Source organism: Gymnodraco acuticeps, unplaced genomic scaffold (assembly GCF_902827175.1).
Source record: "Gymnodraco acuticeps unplaced genomic scaffold, fGymAcu1.1, whole genome shotgun sequence".
NCBI lineage: Eukaryota > Metazoa > Chordata > Actinopteri > Perciformes > Bathydraconidae > Gymnodraco > Gymnodraco acuticeps.
Genome location: NW_022990335.1, coordinates 1,896,395 through 1,917,026, shown reverse-complemented (window position 1 = coordinate 1,917,026; position 20,632 = coordinate 1,896,395). Strand labels below are relative to the sequence as shown.

Sequence of the window (20,632 nt, the reverse complement as noted above, 5' to 3'; positions counted from 1 at the left end):
TCACAACAGCAACAATTTCATACACAACCAGTAAATTCATTCATTTAGAACAATTAAAAGTAGGGTTCAGTGTGCTGTACAAACTAGTATATTACTTAGTTTATATCACACTCCCTCCCTTCCTCTCCCTGATGTGTCAAACATCATCCGATACCTCCCCCAACGCAGGATCTGACCCTCTGACTGCTCACACCTGAAAAAACAATACCCTCTCTTTCATAGCCGTCCAATAACATGTGTATTATTCTACAAATTTGACAACATAGTCTAGTTATTGGACACAACACAGTTAAAATCAACATTACGACATATTCATCGCAAGATATTGAATGTATCCCAGTTATTTAAATGTCACGAGTGGTCAGGGTTGTTTAGGCTAGAGCAGACCTAAACTTTAACTCTAAAAGGATTAGGACTAATCACTTCCCTGATAGGAAACTGTGATAAGCAACAGGTGTCACGCGCCTAAATCAAAACTTTTAATGGTTTCAAAACACACTTTCTCCTTTTACTGTAAAAACCTCCTAACACAGGCATGTAAAAGACATCATATTTAAGATATCACTTCCTCTTATTGTGAAAAAAAGGAAACCTCCAGGCTTTAAAACCCCCTCTTGAGATGTAAAGCAATACATGAGAATATATTTTTTAAATGATATGCATCAGTACAGCCTTATGTTTCAGATTAGGACAGCGGGAAATCCATATTAGTGTTGCTATATAATCCCAAAATGTCCTTGTCAATAGATTACATCAAAAAGAGCTAAATAATGGATGAGAGGATACAAAATATAACGGTCATCGTTGATCCCCCTATGATTTTATTACATTAGTTTTTCTGTATTAATTGAATTATTTATCATCTCTCTCTTTTTGTTTTTTACCTACATACTGTACCAGTTAAAGCACATGACCTATTCTTTACTTTTTTCCCACCTTTTTCTCTTGTCGTTTAAAATCTTTATCGCCTTATCCCTGTACTTGTCTGTAATCTCTTTATTAAGAAAAGTAAATAGTAATAATATGAATATTTACATCCCATATCCAGCTCGTCATTTTCATTTGTCATTTCAATCTGAAATATATTATTTAAACACTGAATATTTTCGGTTGAATACATGTACAGGATTATCTGGATTTCACATATTTACCACCAATCAATGGCATTAAGCTTTTCAAAAAAATCACGTTTGTTATTGACTGTTTTGACACGACCGCTTCATTAGCTGATGTGTTTAAACGTGGCTAAAATACTTTCAGCAGACGTCTGTGGGAGATTAGCGCAAACGTCAACGTGCAATTAGAAGTGACATTGAATCCAAGCAGCTGAAAAGCAGCTCCTCGGAAGGGAACATTCCTCAGGCCCGCAGAGAGAGCTGGAGCGAGGCCGGCAGGGTGCAGATTACCACCCAGGTCCGCCTCTGATGAAAGCGGCTGCTTCTTGGCGTCTGACAAACAGCATGAGAGCAGCACGGAGAGCAAAAACGGCAGATACGCAGGAGCAGGTGTGCCAAATGTGCAAATCAGTTCAGCGAGGGGAACAACGTTAAGCTGCAGAAATCACAGATCTCTGGCTCAGCGCCTTCATTACAGACGCAGAGCTGCTGCTTAACGGTGACTGCAGCTTTCATCAACATTTTGACATAATCTCGGTAGCTCTGTCAAATTCTATTTTGCCAACACATATATGAACCAGTGGCACTAGTCTGAAAAACACACAGCCCAGGTTTTGAGTGTGTATGTGTGTGTTTAAGTAGCTGCGTGTGTGTAAGAGAGAAAGGAAGCAGGAGGGAGACAGCGAGAAAAAAGTAAAAAGCAGCTATAATGAGGCTGAAAACAGCTGCTCAACAGCTGTAATATAACAAGCTGGATTGCAATGAAAAGCAAATTAACTCAGTTTAACATGATATTGTAAAGCTAACTACTGTCCGAAAACAATGTTCAACATGATTTATTCAAGATAGATTCCTCAAACAAGGAAATCAATGATATAACTGGTGGCTACTTGATGTCTCTCTTACACAGATTTCACCATTTCTTTAAAAATCTGCTTTATTCAAGCACTCCATACAACTTTTTGCAGCCTTTTATCCTGGCTTAACCTTAACACAAGGCAGCAGAGAGATAGATTGAGCTTAACCTCGTTTTCATCTTTATATCTAATAAGCAAGGGCTTACAGTAAGCCTTTAAGATTCACAACTGGAAATATGAACTGGAGGTTAATGTCTTCTGACTTCTCACAGCACAAATGCTTTACTTGTTGTATTCTGCTCTTGAGCATTTTTGATCAATCATGGACAAAGACATCTACAATCACAAACGATTCTATAGGTCTTAGGAACATTTAAATGTATCCAAATGATTTTAAACTGTAATTTTGGTGTACATTCTCAAGTCTGCTCTGCATTGGGTGTTAGTGAGCCATGGGCTATTACACATTCTAGCTGCAAGAGTCAGACAGCTAATGGGTGTTACTTGCAATTAGTAATCCACTCATGCTTTTTAGTATACTTTGGTTAAGACACTCCCTGTCTAAAAACAAAACATTAGTTTTATTGGACTGGGAATAACACAAAATCTAATAAAAAATACAATTGAACTCAGACCTACAATTGTGCATTCACATGCTTGTCTTTACATTTGTGTATACTCGTAAGCTTTACAACAGTAGTCATTTTGTATTTATTGGCCTGTTAAGACAGCAACATGATGTCCGTGTCTGAGAGGTTGTTCCAAATTGAGCGTGTTGTTTCTCCAGACTATTTTTTATAGTTATTCCAACACCAATCAAATGCAGTAAAACTGCCATTTATCTTGGAAGGTAATGAAAGTAAAACATCATTTTTGTATCTGCTCTGATTTTGATCAGCTCAAAACATTAAATAGGTTCTTCCGGGGCCGATCGTGCGCCCTTCAACTACACTGAACAAAAATATAAATGCAACACTTTTGTTTTTGCTCCCATTTTTCATGAGATGAACTCAAAGATCTAAAACATTTTCTATATACACACAAAATAACCATTTCTCTCAAATATTGTTCACAAATCTGAAAAAATCTGTGATAGTGAGCACTTCTCCTTTGCCGAGATAATCCATCCCACCTCACAGGTGTGGCATATCAAGATGCTGATTAGACAGCATGATTATTGCACAGGTGTGCCTTAGAATGGCCACAATAAAAGGCCACTCTGAAACGTGCAGTTTTGCTTTATTGGGGGGGGGGTCTGGGGGGGTCCGAAAACCAGTCAGTATCTGGTGTGACCACCATTTGCCTCACGCAGTGCAACACATCTCCTTCGCATAGAGTTGATCAGGTTGTTGATTGTGGCCTGTGGAATGTTGGTCCACTCCTCTTCAATGGCTGTGCGAAGTTGCTGGATATTGGCAGGAACTGGAACACGCTGTCGTATACGCCGATCCAGAGCGTCCCAAACATGCTCAATGGGTGACATGTCCGGTGAGTATGCTGGCCATGCAAGAACTGGGATGTTTTCAGCCTCCAGGAATTGTGTACGGATCCTTGCAACATGGGGCCGTGCATTATCATGCTGCAACATGAGGTGATGGTCGTGGATGAATGGCACAACAATGGGCCTCAGGATCTCGTCACGGTATCTCTGTGCCTTCACAATGCCATCAATAAAATGCACCTGTGTTCGTCGTCCATAACATACGCCTGCCCATACCATAACCCCACCACCACCATGGGCCACTCGATTCACAACATTGACATCAGAAAACCGCTCACCCACACAACGCCACACACGCTGTCTGCCATCTGCCCTGAACAGTGAAAACCGGGATTCATCCGTGAAGAGAACACCTCTCCAACGTATCAGACGCCATCGAATGTGAGCATTTGCCCACTCAAGTCGGTTACGACGACGAACCGGAGTCAGGTCGAGACCCCGATGAGGACGACGAGCTTCCCTGAGACGGTTTCTGAAAGTTTGTGCAGAAATTCTTTGGTTATGCAAACCGATTGTTGCAGCAGCTGTCCGAGTGGCTGGTCTCAGACGATCTTGGAGGTGAACATGCTGGATGTGGAGGTCCTGGGCTGGTGTGGTTACACGTGGTCTGCGGTTGTGAGGCCGGTTGGATGTACTGCCAAATTCTCTGAAACGCCTTTGGAGACGGCTTATGGTAGAGAAATGAACATTCAATTCACGGGCAACAGCTCTGGTGGACATTCCTGCTGTCAGCATGCCAATTGCACGCTCCCTCAAAACTTGCGACATCTGTGGCATTGTGCTGTGTGATAAAACTGAACATTTTAGAGTGGCCTTTTACTGTGGCCAGCCTAAGACACACCTGTGCAATAATCATGCTGTCTAATCAGCATCTTGATATGCCACACCTGTGAGGTGGGATGGATTATCTCGGCAAAGGAGAAGTGCTCACTATCACAGATTTTTTCAGATTTGTGAACAATATTTGAGAGAAATGGTTATTTTGTGTATATAGAAAATGTTTTAGATCTTTGAGTTCATCTCATGAAAATGGGAGCAAAAACAAAAGTGTTGCATTTATATTTTTGTTCAGTGTAAGTAACCCTGCTGACAGACAAACAGGTCCTCTCAGCAAAGGAGATGTATATTGCATAGCTGCCAAATGCTCCAAAATATGAACTCTCATTCCCATCATTTCCACTGTCCGTCATTTTTCCTGGTCTTAAAAAAAACAGCTTTAATGTTTGTGCTTCTGAAACAAAAGCTGCTCTTACCCATCATGTTGTAGAGGCTCTGTGGTGCAAATTGTCTTGGCATTTTCTGTATTGCTTCCTTGAACACTGTGAGGGCCTCCTGTGAATGAAACAAACAGAAATAAAGAAGGTGGTGGGGGATGTTTGCATTAGAGAGTGGAGAGACCCAGTGAGAGAAACTGGCTCTGTGGTAAGTTGTCATTCCCTCCCCTGCAACCGGGCCCCGACACAGTGAATACCACAGCGTGGAATTGGGGGCCGCCGGGGTCTATCCTCAGTGTCACGGCTGTTAAGTCGACTAGAGCGGTGTCACATATTGACTCTGGTATGTATAGAGTGTAGGTCCAGCGATTCACCTCAGAGTCCCTCTCAATTTGAATGGTAGAAGGAGCTGGAACTACTTTATTGCTGAAGCAAATGTTGCGGTGAGAGGTTGGGAGGAAGTGCTCTTTTTCCTCAGTCGTGCCAACCATTTATAAAAGTCCTTATTGAATCTGCAGTCAGTGCTTATGTACAATATAAATGTGCAGCAAGGTCTTTAGGGGCGTGAAAGAGAGCACATTTGTAAGAAACAGCCCGAGGATTATCTGCACAAACACTGAGTCCCCTATGACACGAGCATTTCTGCAACATGTGTATGAGCATTTTCTCAGCTTCCTATACAGTAAGCTCCTCGGCCTGCATCTTATCTTAATTCACTATGGTTCATATTTTCCAGCATATGCTGCACGTAAAGAAAAGCTTGTTGAACTCCTACGGGAACTTTGGGGGTGTTTGTTAAACAAAATGTGTTTGCAGATGTTCTATAAATGTTAGTCAAGGTGGATTTGTGCATGTAAATTACAGGAAGTTAAGATAATTTCAGGGGCTAAAATATAAATGATAAACATTATTAACAACAGGACATTGAAGGGAATGTCATTAAAGCCATTAAAGAAAGAAGTGTAACTTTAGCAAAGTCTAAGTACCAAGTCTGAAAAGTTTTAAAATACGAACACATTTCTTAATAATATGTTCTGCAGTGACATCTGTACCTCCTGGTGTCCCTGCTCATGGAGCAGCTTGCCCAGGTTGTATAAGCAGCTGGTGACGGAGCTCTTGTGGGCGTGCGGGTCCTTCAGGTTCTCATCTGGGATGTCAGCGCAGGTCAAGAAGGTGCGCTTGGACTCATCCAGGCGACCCTGGTTCATCAGGATGATGCCTGTGTTCAAGTAGGCCGCTGTGGAGAAAATAAAACACAGAGAGTAGTGTTAGTTCTGGCTGTGTGAAGCTGACAATTGAGCGGCCCTGACCAAGCAAGGAGGCAGAACGTCCCAAATATAACCCGGTGTGGGCATTTATTACAGCATGAACACAATGACACACACAGCCTTAATCCTGCTGTTGTTTCCTTGAGCACAGCACAGCCTGCAGCCACAAGGATCTCACACACACTACCTGCCACTCTAACAGCAAAACCCCAGAGCCTAAATGCCCAACCCAATCAACCCAACAGGACACAGGTGAGGGGGGAGGAGACACCACAGAGCACCAGGTGCACACAATCAACGACAGACATGGGGAAAGGGGAACACTTTTCAACGACAAAAAATGAAACAACCCGTAACGGAGGCCGAGATATATGAGCCCAGAGATCACCTCCGTGACAGGCTGAAAATACAACTTCAGTAGAAGAATCCCTGCTGCTTGGATTCATTAGGCCTCATTCAAAGGTCCTGACACCTCCCAATGATTTCTTATTTTGGATTAGTTATTTAGTAAGAATAGTATGTATACTTACTCAAGAGCACACTAACACTGACATGTTTGTGCAAAGATAATTGTCTATAATACACTTACAATCCAACATTTTTGTTTGTATATCACTACTGAACACATTAATGATGCCAGCTTGTGTTGTGTTCTCTTTTTGCAGTGCTGAGAAATTGGCCCATGATAGAAATTGTATTTTTTGACAAATCAAGTCAGGGAAATTCGTCAAAAAGACTAAATGCTGTCATCAACTGTCAATGATAGTGGTAATTTGCATAAGAGCACAGAATTTAAATTGTTTGGGAAAAATAATTTTGGTGTTAAATCAATTTTTCATGAATGGCTAATTCCTTCAAATAAGTGTCTCAGTGATCTCAAGTCTCACAGATCAATGGTGCCGAAAGGAAGACCAATTATAATTTCTAGTGTGTTTATCCTTTAATGCTTTACTCTATGTTTGACCTTTGCATCCTCTCAGATACTTCGGTTGCCAGTTCAACTTTTCCTTCAAAGACAACATCTAATAATCAATACGCATCTGGAGAGTAATTAGTCTCGGTGGACTTGCCTCTCTGAACAACTCACTATAAAGTCTGACTGTGTGAATACATTAACTTGACACAGCAGATCAATCTGGAAGGCTCTTCTGCAGGGTCTCAACATTTAATCAAGTTCAAAGAAGGTGGGTAAGAACCAAACCGTCTTTTTATCCAATCACAAACGCTCTCTTTTTCCTCTTCTTTTAAATATGTTATCTTACAGGGACCCTATTATGCTTTTGGGGGTTTCCCTCTCATGTAGTGTGTTATATAGGTTTGTGTGCATGTAAAAGGTCTGCAAAGGCTAACATCCCAAAGATCCCTCCAGAGGGAGTTTCTCTCACACACATTCATCACCTGCCTGAAACCCCCCCATTGGACTCCTTTGTTTACTTCTGTGACATAGTGACATCACTACGTAACACTCACTCTTCTATTGGCTAGCTCTCCAACATACTGTATTGTACGTGACAGGCTAAGGGGCAGGACATCTCTATGCGATTGACCAATCACAACACAGCCAGCCAGCTAACCAATCAGAGCAGACTGGGCTCTGGTTTCAGACAGAGGGTGAAAAGAGGTGCTGCAGCACAGACAGTATGAGAAAAATAAAGAGCTTTTTGAAAATGAAACAATGGAAACATGTCCCAGTAGAGGCATAAAATAGAATTATGAACCTCAACATTAGCATATTAGGGTCATTTGAATCTGAAATCAAAGTAGAACCAATAATACAAAACAACAGATGTTTCCAACACAATAAGCCTTGTAAACTGAATTACTGTATGCAAAACATGAGACGGAAATCAAAAGCACTTGATCAGAAATCAGCATAACCTGCATAAAATGCTAATGTTTGCACTTGTAAGCTCCCAATTATGCGGTGAGTAATGGTTCCTCCTTGGAAAACGTTTTTAATTGTCACATTCTAATTATGCCTTCAACATGTCTGCTGCTAGAGGTAATTCATTAAACTCGTTATCAGCTTTAACAGATAATTGCACGCTGCATGCAAATGTTCTAGTCTAATCGTGACCTTGATTAGGTCGATAATTAATCCGGGGGAAGAAAGGAATAGGCATTTAAGATTCTCTGTTTATCTGACATTAACTGATGCCTAGAACAATGGGGAGCTAATTTATTGCATGATCAGGTAAGATTGGGAGAGATTTGTATTAATCACACTGCCAGAAGATGATAGTGGATGGAAGAATCTAGAAGAAGCAGGGAATTGTCGATGAATTCCCTAGAGAGAGACCGTCTGAAAACTGAGGGAATAAGAAGATGTAGTGGAAAAGATAAAATAGAATAAGAGAATCTGGCTTGAATTCATAATAAATGACAGATCATGCAGTTGCCTGATCTGTCGACACAGCTTTGAAAGCCAGTCGGGCAGCTGTGCCGATTGTTGGATCTGGTCGTATACCCACTGCCCTTTGACACCTTTCCCTCTCACTTCACATAACGACCGGCTGTGTTCACTGTTGCCTGGACACAGCGCAGCCACAACCACAGGAGCTGGAGATTGTCAATAAAAAAGAAGAGCTGCACTTACAAGCCAGAGTTGGCCGGCTTCCAATGGCCAGCTTATAGTAGTGGAGCGCCTCTGAGAACTTGTTGCTCTCCTGTAGCAGCAAACCGCTGAAAGAGACAAAGGGGATGATGTGTGAGCTTTAAAGGGCCCAAAAGAGGAGATGTGAGACTCCTCAGGCAGAAAAAACAACATGTATTTATGTATTGACGGCTCTATTGCTTTCATAGCATGTATTGCTTCATAAAAAAGGAAAGAAAAAATACAAAATACACATTTAGGTGTTTATTTTACTTCACTTATATTTAGGTCTGTAGATTTCTCCTTAATGTAACAACAGTTAGCATTAGATAAGGCCTCATTTGCATATTGAAACATACCATTTGAGACAACTTGGTTTAAAAAACAAGTAAAGTCAGAATGAGAGTGTCATGGTGATATCTATCAGTTAAAATATATACTGTATTTACCTATAGTGTCTTTAGAACATTTAGAGTACACATTTCTACAAATGTGTTGTTTGTACTTTAACATAAAATAAAAACCAAAAGTTTCACTTTCTACTTGGATTTTTTTTTAATGAACGATCTGCTAATATAATATCCGTAGTGTAATTTCCATATTTCATTGTAAAAACATGGCAAACATTTCATTATTTACAGGTTGAATTTTTGTTCAGTTATGACCCTTATATGTCAGCAAAATGTACAAGAATGTTGAACCTAGCTTTGTTAATTGTTCAAATTTCTGTTCTGAAAATGTTTTCACATTTGCTCATATTTAATACGATATTGTATCATTTGGTTAATTAACTATGCAATTTAAAAACTTGTAATACAACAAAATATTACCTCAATGGAAAAAAATCAGCTAGGGAGTTTTATTGCATGTATCTATTAGTTAAAGTTGTTACCCTCTTAACCTCAATGTCTCCTCTTAAAGTTAAATAGCCTCTGTTAGGATTAGAGAAGACCACAAGCAGCTGATAAAAGTGAAGCGGAAGATTTAGATCTAGGAAACCACAGACATCTGAGCACACATGGATGTTTTGTGTTTCGCCCCTCAGGCTAAAACAGCATCATTTATAATGCTGTCAGCCAGACGGCCCTCTGGGGAAAACTTCACAGGACGGCACTTCCTCTGAAAGGACAGCCTTTATCAATGGACACACGCATGTAAACGGAGAACTCGTCCATTTGTTCACACACACTCATAAGTCAATGACACAGCGTGGAGTGGAGACGCACTCAAAGGAAAATCTAGTATACACGTACGAAAACATATTATGAACATCCACCGGTACTCGAAGGTTATTAAACCTGAGCATATAGAAGAAGAAAAAAATATCAGGGCTGTCCAGAACTTTTTTTTTTTACATTCATAGTTTCTATTCAGGTTTTAAAAAAATGTGAATGTCTGTAACAGCCGTAACCCAGTAATAACCATCATTAATAAATTATAAATTGACAGTTAAATAACAGTTATTAAACTGTTAAACTATTTAATAAAAATATATAATCTTTACTTTTTACAACTAATTTGGATAACGTTTTAAAAGCGGTATACACACCATTTCCATACAAATGGAATTTGTTTTTGTGTTTATATATATGTTACAAACTTTAAGATTTACAAGTCATTAGTTATCATTATCAAAAACGTAGTATACAGTAGTATATTTGAAAATAATGCAAAAATAACAAATCACATCATAACAAACTCAACATTAACAGTCAACATTTTCTAACTCAAGTTAAATGAACAATTTATTCACAATGTACTGATGATGGTTAATACAGTATAAGGTTAGGTATGAAAACAACATGTGGGGATATTGGAAATGATAACATCTCTTTACCAATTTTGCACTTTTAATAATAATAAAATGCTCTGGACGTATTGTAATTGTTTGGATCACTCATTGTTTGGATTGAGAATTCAAAAGTCAGCTTTATGGACAACGCTTTGGTATAGCCCAAGCTCCATACTCCCACACAAACATATAATGGTACAAACTCACAGGTTATACAGCATGTCGGCCATGTTGCTGCGGTAATAGAGGGCATTTCTGTACGCCTGCTCAGCCTCCTCCATCTCGCCCTGGCTCTTCAGGACGTTTCCGAGGTTGCCCCATGCTGACAGGTTACAAAAGAAAAGGTTAATCATACAGAATAAAAAAAGAGCGTTTGTGACAACCTCCTTTGATAACTTTTTCAGAATATTTAAAAGCTCTTAGATTAAAACAGCAAGGAGGGACATTTCTGTGGCAAATAATCAGTTTATTTTGTTATTCTCAGCACGTACTGACACGGGTTCAGGGTTTTTTAACCTCTAAGGAGAAAGACATTATGGGTCAAGAGAGATGACGCACAGGGGGAGGTTTCTGCCAAGCACCAGTCATTCCTATTCCTGTGTATGAACAAAAGAAGACCACCACAGCGCTTTTGCAAAGAAAATGGCATTAGAGTTTGAATTGTGGCAACGTGCAGGTGGAATGAGGCTGCTATGAGCTTTTTAAAAAGCTTTTTCTTTTAGTAAAATAACACATTCATTGTATGTAAGATAGTAGTAGATGCCCATAGCTATGTTCATATGTATATAATATAATATAATATAATGAACTGAGATCACCATAATGTACCGACTGTGGACTTGCACTTCCAAATTGACATTTAAGTAAAGATATTACAAAATTATAATTATCCATATCTGAATATATATATATATATAAACATCTTTATTTAGAATGTATATACAAATGTATTTCTGAATTTCTTATCTTTTATTATAATTACGATTATTAGTATTTTCCTTTTGTATTTTACTCTTGCCTTTGCTATCTTGTATTTAGAAAAACACCAGATTTTCCCTACTGGGATCAATAAAGGTTTACTTGCATCCCTAAAGTTCCTAGAAAGATAAAAATCCAAGCTATTGCTGCTTTTGTTGACCGGCGTTTAAAATGCTTAAGTAGGAAAATACTTTAAAATATGCAGAGTGCCTTTAAGCAAGTTATACAATTTTTTTTTGTTAAAAATCATAACATCTGAAATCCTGGAGTTATATTCAGTATAAAGGCAGTTACGAAAAACAACCAAAAAGTACTTAATTCAACAGTGCTTTCAGATAAAGCATCTTCAGAAGGAAAGAGGTGCTTGGTGAAAAGTAAAGAAGTAAAAACAATCCAATGAGTGGGTCTGAGTTTGTGCTGGGTTCTGTTCAAATCTCATGTTAACTGTAATGAATGTGAGTTGGGACATTGCTGCTGCTCTGTTCAGCGGACCGCCTGCCAAAACAAACAGCTGTCACGGCTCAGCTCTGCTCAGAATTTGAAAGGGAAATTAGCTAACACAACGTGTCCCTATTGCCTGGACCCTGCCCTGCTTCCCTGCTCAGCAACTCTCACAACTTTGCTTTGGACAGGAATGTGTGCGCGATGACCTTGAATGTGAATATTGAATATTTAATCTTCCGTTGCAAGTGCCAATCAGAGACGGGTGATGGTGCCCTCCCAACTAAGACAGGGCATCTGGTGTCATTAAACAGATTACATAGGGGGCTATAAGAAGAAGTGTGATAAAGAGGTTCAAAGTGTTTTTTAGGAATACATGAAGACTTGATTAGTACAACTTACACCAGTCTTGTTTTACTTCTGAGGCATTGAACTTGTAAGCACTTGTATATTCTGTGGTAAGGCTGAGTGACGAAGAGAAGACATTTTGAAGCAGCTTGACTTTGAATAATTCATTGCGGCAGCAGAGAGACAGCATCTAATTCAAATCCTTGCCTAAGAGCTTGTCTACTATCAACAAAACAAAACATGATGGGGCAAATAAGTTTTCTTGTGGGAAATGTTATAGTAAAAATGTAGCACATGTCAGAGCAGTTTCACCTTTGTGTGGGTCGATTGCAATAAAAGAGCCTTACCTTTAGCAGGATTGACATAAATCCCTGACTTGTAGAGCATCTCCTCATTCTGCCAGTCTTTGTTCCTCAAAACAGTTTTGACACTGAAGAGAAGGACGACGGTAGCGCTGCAGTACACCAACATCGTTCTGAAGGACCTACGTCGCAGACGCACGTACAGAGACCTCATCCCCACTGCCACCAGCAAGCAGAAGCCCATGCTGGGGATGTACAGTACTCTCTCTGCTATCACAAACCCTACGTAGAAAAACAAGTTTGTGGCAGGGAGGAAAGGGATGGCCAACAGGCCTATAGAGAACACCACAACATTTTCCGAGGTGGGCAGTGGAGTCCTGCTCTCATAGTGCTTTTTGGTACCATTCTGTGTATTATTATTAATGTGAAAGTCTGTGTGGGAATTGTTTGTATGTTCATGATTGTTATATTGGTAACTGTGTCCATTACTGTTCCCATTTCTGCCATTGGCGTAATGATGCGCTTTGCCGTTCGTCTCCTTGCCCTTAACCGTCTGGTCCGTCCACAGGCTGAACCAGGCCAGGAAGAACAATCCAAGGTAGAAGGCTGCTGTGTATAAGTTCCTCCAATCAGCAAGGCGCCTGATCAAAGGCAAGGCGTCCATTGACCAATCAAAACTGAGCATGTCCGGGCAAAGGAGAAGCCAAAAGTTGGCGGCGGGCAGGTAGGAAAAGGTAAGCATCCGTGTGAGGAGCGATGGTGAGTCCGCTGCCGGGTTGTCGGAGTTGGAGAAGTTCGGAGGTTTGTTACCCATCCAGTAGAAGCGGCCGGCCAATAGGACGACTCCCCAGGCAGCCAGCAAAAACACATTCAGCAGCAGGTCGACGTTCTTTCTCTGAAGGACAAAAAATAGAGAAACAATGATCAAACCCTCGCTCCATTGGGAAGGAAAGGAAGGGCTCAAATGTACTGAACAAATAAGAACATGAAGCCAGAGTTAGTTTGCTGGCTGGTAGTAATGCTTATCTTGGATAGATACATTTATTCTCACCTGGCTTGCGGATAAGAAATGAATAAAAAAAACGCCCTATCTTACACAATTTTAACTCTCAAGACAACAAATATTACTATAGTTCAGCAGCATAAATTAACACAATTAATGTTCAAGGAGAATTTAAAAAGTGATTTTTAAGTATAGGCACCGAGATTTTTTATTTTGGTTGCTCTGATCTTTCAGAAAACCTAAAAGGCAAGAACCATTTTGTTAAGTGCCATATTTTTCTTTTTTGTTGTCGACTCTTTAAACCACTGTTTAAGCCAACCAAAAAGAAAAAAAGGCATGCAAGAAGGATTAAATTCAGAACATTCACACTGAGTCAATTCATCGATTGTTTATAAATGAAGGAGACCATAACCACCATAACTTTCCATTCATGTACACATTTTCCATCTGGGGCCTCCATGGACATATCAAAACAAACACAACTCAATTTCTCATTACAGACTCGATATTAAACACTTTTCCAAATGTTATGTGGGGACCCTTGTGAAATATTTATATTGTGTTTGGTTGTTTAATACTTTGCTGGCGAAGCTTTTAAAAATGACTGGACACATATCCCCTCAAACATGTTCCAACCTAGGACCAACTGACCTTTCTTTTGTGCTCATATAATATAACAATATAACTTTTAAAAATATTAAGCTTTTTCCCAAAGTCAGCAGCTGATAATGCACAGCAAACTTCCACATCCTGCAGTATTAACTAGTATTTTGCCTGAAAAACACATACATATCGGCACATAATTATCAAAGGGCACAAAACATGATCAATACATGAACTATGCAGTAATGGCTGGTTCCATTAGTCACATCAACAGTCTGAATCTAAATCACCAGGGCATCATAGTCCTAGATTTCTTCTTGGATTAATACATTTTTATTATTTAAACTTACACCCAAGGCAACACAGGGCTAACCACATGTTAATTATATTCCAGTGGACGGGATTTTTCTTAATTTTCACATACAAAGGGACATGCACGTCTCATTTGTGATCATAATCTTGGTATTGATTTTTTAGACTGTGCTATTTCATTTACAGATTGTATCAGTGTAGAGAGGCTTCAGTAACCTCTGGGGACTTTTGACTGCGTTGTTGTCATCGTAGGATCCCTGCTAATACAACGGCTGCAGCTCAACACCTACAATATTTGATGTGGTACAATAGAGGGCTCAAAACAACAGCCTGAAAACACAATTCAATCAAACACAAACTCTTTATATGTTAAGTGTCTACAATGGAGGGTGAAAAAATGCTCATCTTCAAAATTGCTCCTTGTTTTTGTAGCTAAAGAAATGTACCAAACGCACGTGTGTGGCCAAACAACAACACAGTGGGGCTGAATATGAGCATACAATATTCATAGTATTTATTGAAAATATTTCACATAGCTACTTGTATAAGGTCAGATCTGTCAAGACCTTCGGTGGAGACCTGACAACAACCTGTAGCGTGATAAGCCACTGTGGAAGAATTGGGTTGGTCGCTTGGCAACCAAAGGTCATGGATTCAATCCACATCACCATTGCTCATTAATTGTAGCCACTGTCAGGGTGTTACAGTCAGCTTCGCAATACTTCTAACGAAATAGCGGACACAGTAATGTACTTATATAGTAAGAATATATGGCAGATAGGAATAATTATAAAACATATTCAAATGCTTTTATGAAAACTCAATCAAGAGAATAAAAACAAGATGCTCTGTAGGATGCAACCTAATGGGTGAACTGTTTCAACCAGTCAGCCATAATGAATCTACTTAAGCTGGAAACCCACTGTGACAGCGGATGCTCGAACATAAAAACAAAAGACCACAGCTAGGCAACTGAACACAAAGCAATAGAGTGTATGCCAAACAATCATAATGATCCCACCGCTATTCAAAATAAAATCAGGAAAGGAACTAACATCTGTAGGTAATACAGATACAACTGATAATATAATGAAAGTTCTGAACAACCAATGGGGGATGTTGTCCTGGTGAAATCCAATATGGATGCTGGAACTTTGCCCGAACAAGAACAAGAACAAGACTAAAAACAAAAAGCACATGGGACATAAAGTAAAACATGATGTCAAAATGGTCTTGTAAAGAATTAAAATAAATAGACCCTATTTGTCGAAAAAAAGACAATACTTGCCATGTATCATTTTAACTAGCCATCAGTGACACAAGAATGCTGCATCTACATTCCTGCTGATTGTGGGACAAACACTGAGGCATGCTTTAAACTAATACAAGGATATCCATACAGGCTGGAAGACATACATCTTGTCATACATCTAGTCAAAAATATAGTTCAACACTCCACTTACAGTATCCATTCTTGCTGAGAGTTGAGAAAATGATTGATAACCTCTCTTATGTCTGTACGAGAACTATGAAAATGCAGCTAGTAACTGGTTAGCCTTATTTAGCAAAGATATTAGCATTAAAGTATATAAAGTAATATAAACCTGTAAAACGACCACAATATTTGTATACTTACGGTTTTGTATGAAGTGGTAAACAAGATGTAATGTGTTTATTTGTAATCTTAAGAGGCGTTGGTCAGTGGATTTTGTTACTTTTGAAAATGCTATGCTAGCCGTTTCCCGTTGTTTCCAGCCTTTGTGCTAAACTAAGCTAGCCCACTCCTACTTGTAGCTTTATATTTTTCAAACAGATACATACAGTAAGTGGAGTCAATCTTCTCATGTAACCCTAAAAGTAAGTTATGTAAAGATACAAATATTTTGTATTGAAGGGGTTTGACATTTCCTGAAATACCAAACCCCTTCAGTAGAAAATACTTTTACCTTGATTTGTCTGCTTTTCCTGCAAGATTCATGTGATGACTAAAACAACATATTGAGTGTACTTTTTTACTATAATCTAATACACAGAAATAGTAGTTAAACTGAAGTGACTCTCCAAGAATATCATTGCCACAAATTCTAAAAATCTGTCATCTGAACTTCATATGAACTCTCCGGATAGAGGTATGGATGGATGGAAGCAGAGTATCCCCTTCAAATCTCCCACACAAAATTTCAATGATAATTTAAAGCCAATCCCTAAAATCACTGGAGTGGAAAAACGGAGGTCCTGTGGGATCGTTGTTATCCAAGCAAGGTGAGCAGAAACTCTTCAAAGGGGTGAAGTGGGCTGAAGTGTTCTGTGAGGCTGTTCTTGTGAAGACTTTGGCAGAGAGGCTTGCTGAGCAGGGTAAAAACATCTCAATCATTGCTTCAGGGAGATCCATCTTGGATTCAAGAGGCTATTTTTCAAGCTCTCAAGTCTCCTCTCTGGCTAACGCGAGGGCTTACAAAACACCACCTCAAAGTGAACTGGAAGAAAAGCTTCCTCTATTTTTAGAGCTAACAGGTTATCCACAATTGGATGAGAAATGCAGGGGGCACAGCGCCAACACACTGACCTCCACCGAGTTAATTTCTTTGCTGCTTAGGGCTGATTTGTGAAGTACCTTTGATTTTGCTAAGCAGCTTTGTTCCTGCTGTTTTGTGTCCAGCGTCCGTAGGGCAACGGGTAATGCTTTATGTTTTTCTGCATACACCTTTGAAAGTGCTGACAACAACCTGGCATCGCTCCCAAACATTCTCAAACCTGGCCCGATGACAAACAGATATGTCATCCTGACTCTTTCCAGACGCAGCACACCCTCAGACATCACCACCCAAACCACATCTATATGTCTAGGCCGAAGGCTGAGGCGGTATTTTATTTTTAATTCTTGTGCTGCACTTCCACGCTGAGATTTCACTTTTCTTTGCAGAATTAAGTCTTTGGGCAGTTTTGAGATCACAAAACAATCCTTTCATTACACCTCAGCACACATTTGAAGCCATCTTGGCCTATCTTCTTCAACTGCTCTTGCTTTCTAAGGAAAATAAATGTGAAAGCAAAGAAGTATACAGGCAGCGAGCAAACAGGAAGAGAGATGATCTGGAGGACACATTACTGCAGGGACAACATGAACCCTGAGTCTATTATCTCTTGCATAAACAAACATGTGCAGCCTTCCTAATATGCCTGTGGTTAAAATGTCCACCATTCAAAAGCATAAGTTCATTTACCAGCCAGTGTACAGCTCTCCGGGTGTTATAGCTCCATTATGCAGGAAAACCAAGGCATTCCAGCTTTGTGTCTTTTGTCTATAATCCAGTTTAGTCTGAAATAAGTGGTTTAGTGGTTTTCTTCCCTTTTGTGTTGGAGGCACAATCAGTTCAGAATTGAAACAATTTAGCTTTTATAAGCTATGCATGTGAATAAAATATCCTTGGAGATGAAATGCAAAACAGGCCAATTACGGAATCCCTATTGGGCCTGTGCCTGCTCTTTTCTCTTCTACACTTTGATTAGGATGAATTGACTGAGAAGAAAAAACTTGATCTAAAACGTTTTTTTAACATCGCTTTGGTGTTGTGAAAGAAGGTTTGTGGCGAAAGAAAGTAGAAAGAGTTCAGGGAGAAATGTAATTAATTGCTGGTAGACATAGGCTTTTTTGCATAATTGGCTGATGCACACCAGACCATTTTTCAAGAACAATCCATCACAGGACACATTTAACTAGCCCATCAAACTGCAACGACGTGATTGGCTCACACTCCATCGAACACCTCTGAGAAAATCCTGTGAAAGAAGAAGTGGCATGTCTGAACTAGCCCCCCTCTTCATCATTACTGAGATCAATTGTCTGCACAGGGCCTTTCATCAAGATCCTGCTTCACATTGATAGACTTGTAATGGAAGTGAAAATGAGCTCAGGTTACCAATCAGAGAGTCTAACAACCTTTAAAGTCTTCAGACACATACACATCTACGGAAAGCTCCATTTTGGTCTGAACACCAAATCCCCTAAAAAGTCTGCCTAAATCATTCTTCAGGTTTGATGGATGGATTGTACACTGTGTCATTGTTCCTTGACCGCTGGACTGACTAATCGAGCTTTCAGTTGATGAACCAAAATGCCCCCGTCTATCTGTTCTTCTTCTCATCAGCTGCAGCTGATGTGATCCCCTCCTCTGAGACAGAAAATAACCTTTGGTTGTAAAAACCTGATTGTTAGCAGCCAAGACAAGATAAGAGCCCGACTATTGCACTTCCTAACAACGTGTTATGGATTACCAACAGCTGGCTCATGTTTTCAAAATGTGATTAAGCTGATGCCTGACAATTTTCTCTCACACACAGTGTTAGCGGCTGCATTTAGTTTGGAACAATTTCACAGCTTTTTATGCTAGAATAACAGAAATATATTTGAAAATATTTTACAAATTTGGCTCAATTTAGAGACTGAAAATTGCGCTCATGTGTTTGTTAGTCTATACAAGCTAGCTTTAATTTTACCATACAGATAGAAATGGAACCAATTGCATAAAATGTGTGAGTAGCAATGAGTTTCGATACATTTAAAGTTGAAAGGTGAGATAATTTGCCTCAGCTAACACCCAGAAATAGATATATCTTTATCTTTATTTTCCACAATCTGCTGTATAACCAGCAGTGCGAGCACATCATACCTTGACTCATCTCGAGGCACATGCAATAAAGTTCACATTCCTCAATTTGTCATACAGCTCAGATAAGCTACATCAGTGCTGGCATGGCTTTAAGACAGATAACCCTTAATAAATGACTGTGTGAGGTGCGGTGTATAGTTTACTTAAAGGCAAAAGGACAACTGCTTGATTGTGGGCCGCATGGTGTGAAAGCTCATGGAGTCAAACCCCGCGGCGGACCTGCTTTGCACTGCTCATGATCAAAGCGTTTAACCCGTGTGAACCCATTAGAAAACCAACAGAGTCAGCTGGTCCCGCTGACCGACGGACAGAGCACAGAGATAGGAGAGGGAGAAACAGCAAAGCCCTAGAAAAAGGTCAGTGATGAGCAGAAATCCATTGGAGATTTAACCAAAAAAAGATCTTTATTGCCCGTGAGACACTAAAGTTAGATCCTTTAACAACTTGGTGAGGGAGACAAAAGTGAGACCTCACAGGATGTAAAAGAAAGTCACCATTAAAGGCACCGCACAACATTGGATGGAAAACCACAGGTTATGGTTTCCGTGCTGATTGTGCAACAAGTTATTTTTGTAAATGTATTACTGCCCATCTCCAAAGTCCTACTGTGTTAGAATTTGAATTACAACAAAAGACGAAAGCAAATAAATCTAAGTAAGAACCTTTCCGACCAAGCAGCCATAATCACACGCCAGCTCATGATGTCTCTCTTGGTCAGCTTTTATTAACCATAATCATTGAACCAACACAGGATCCATTTCTTGTGAGACCTTCACTCAACATTCCAGCATGCTCACTCCATCTCACTTTAAACAAGCTTATTTGAGATGTCTTAATCACTCAAAACACAAAATGTCTTCTTTTCATGCTGAAGCCAGATGATCCTTCTTTATGGGACAGGAAGGGTCTCCCCATCCCTGTGCCACAATCAGAGTACATTTATTTTGTCATCAGTGGCAATCAGGCATCCATAGATCCACAACGGCATAGGAAAAACATATCTCATTCTGTCAACGAGAGGGTGTCTCTGGAGGGGATGAAATTTGAGTTTAAAAAGATATTTGTGTTATAGGTAGGCAGGAGGATGAAGGGGGCCGAGGTTAGGAACATAAACAGCTAATCAATGGAAAATCCCAAATGTTGCCAAGTTCTCAGTGGTTACTGAAACTTGAGTTGATAAAATGTATGAAAAAACAACAAAACGTCTCACTATATTTTCCAAAAGTCCCAGTTTTCTCTCTTGAAGTAAAGCCCAGACAATACAACAACTCTAAATGAATACTCAAACAAACTGAAGTCATAATCAGAAAAGGCAAAGCACCAGAAGGACTAACGATAAGGACATAATGACAATGGAAAATCAAAGTAGACATAAAACCTTTAACATTTCATATGAGATATTTATTGAGTAACGGTTTGAAAAATAAACTGACTTTTCCTTATTTTTTCAAGTTTACGTTTCCCGTATTTATTTGTACTGCGTGGGCCAACTAAACTGTGTGACCACCGCGGCAGATTAGCTGTGACAAGATGCTGATTCAAGCTCTACAGAGGGGGATGAAATGTGGGTTAGAAGGAAGTACCGTAAAAATGTACTGTTACTGAGTTGTATCCATTCTTGATTAGTCTTGTCCA

At 39.6% G+C, this 20,632-nt stretch overlaps 1 protein-coding gene across 1 annotated transcript in view; it reads right to left on the bottom strand.

Moving 5' to 3' along the window:
* The window catches only part of tmtc2b (transmembrane O-mannosyltransferase targeting cadherins 2b), a 116,107-nt gene that overhangs the window by 30,181 nt on the left and 65,294 nt on the right, over positions 1-20,632 (bottom strand). Inside the window, exons 3-7 of the mRNA XM_034223290.1 lie at positions 12,455-13,304; positions 10,548-10,662; positions 8,552-8,637; positions 5,740-5,924; positions 4,727-4,805 (exon numbers count right to left, since the gene is read on the bottom strand). Of these exons, the coding sequence (XP_034079181.1) occupies positions 4,727-4,805; positions 5,740-5,924; positions 8,552-8,637; positions 10,548-10,662; positions 12,455-13,304 (1,315 nt within the window). The remainder of the gene's footprint in view (positions 1-4,726; positions 4,806-5,739; positions 5,925-8,551; positions 8,638-10,547; positions 10,663-12,454; positions 13,305-20,632) is intronic.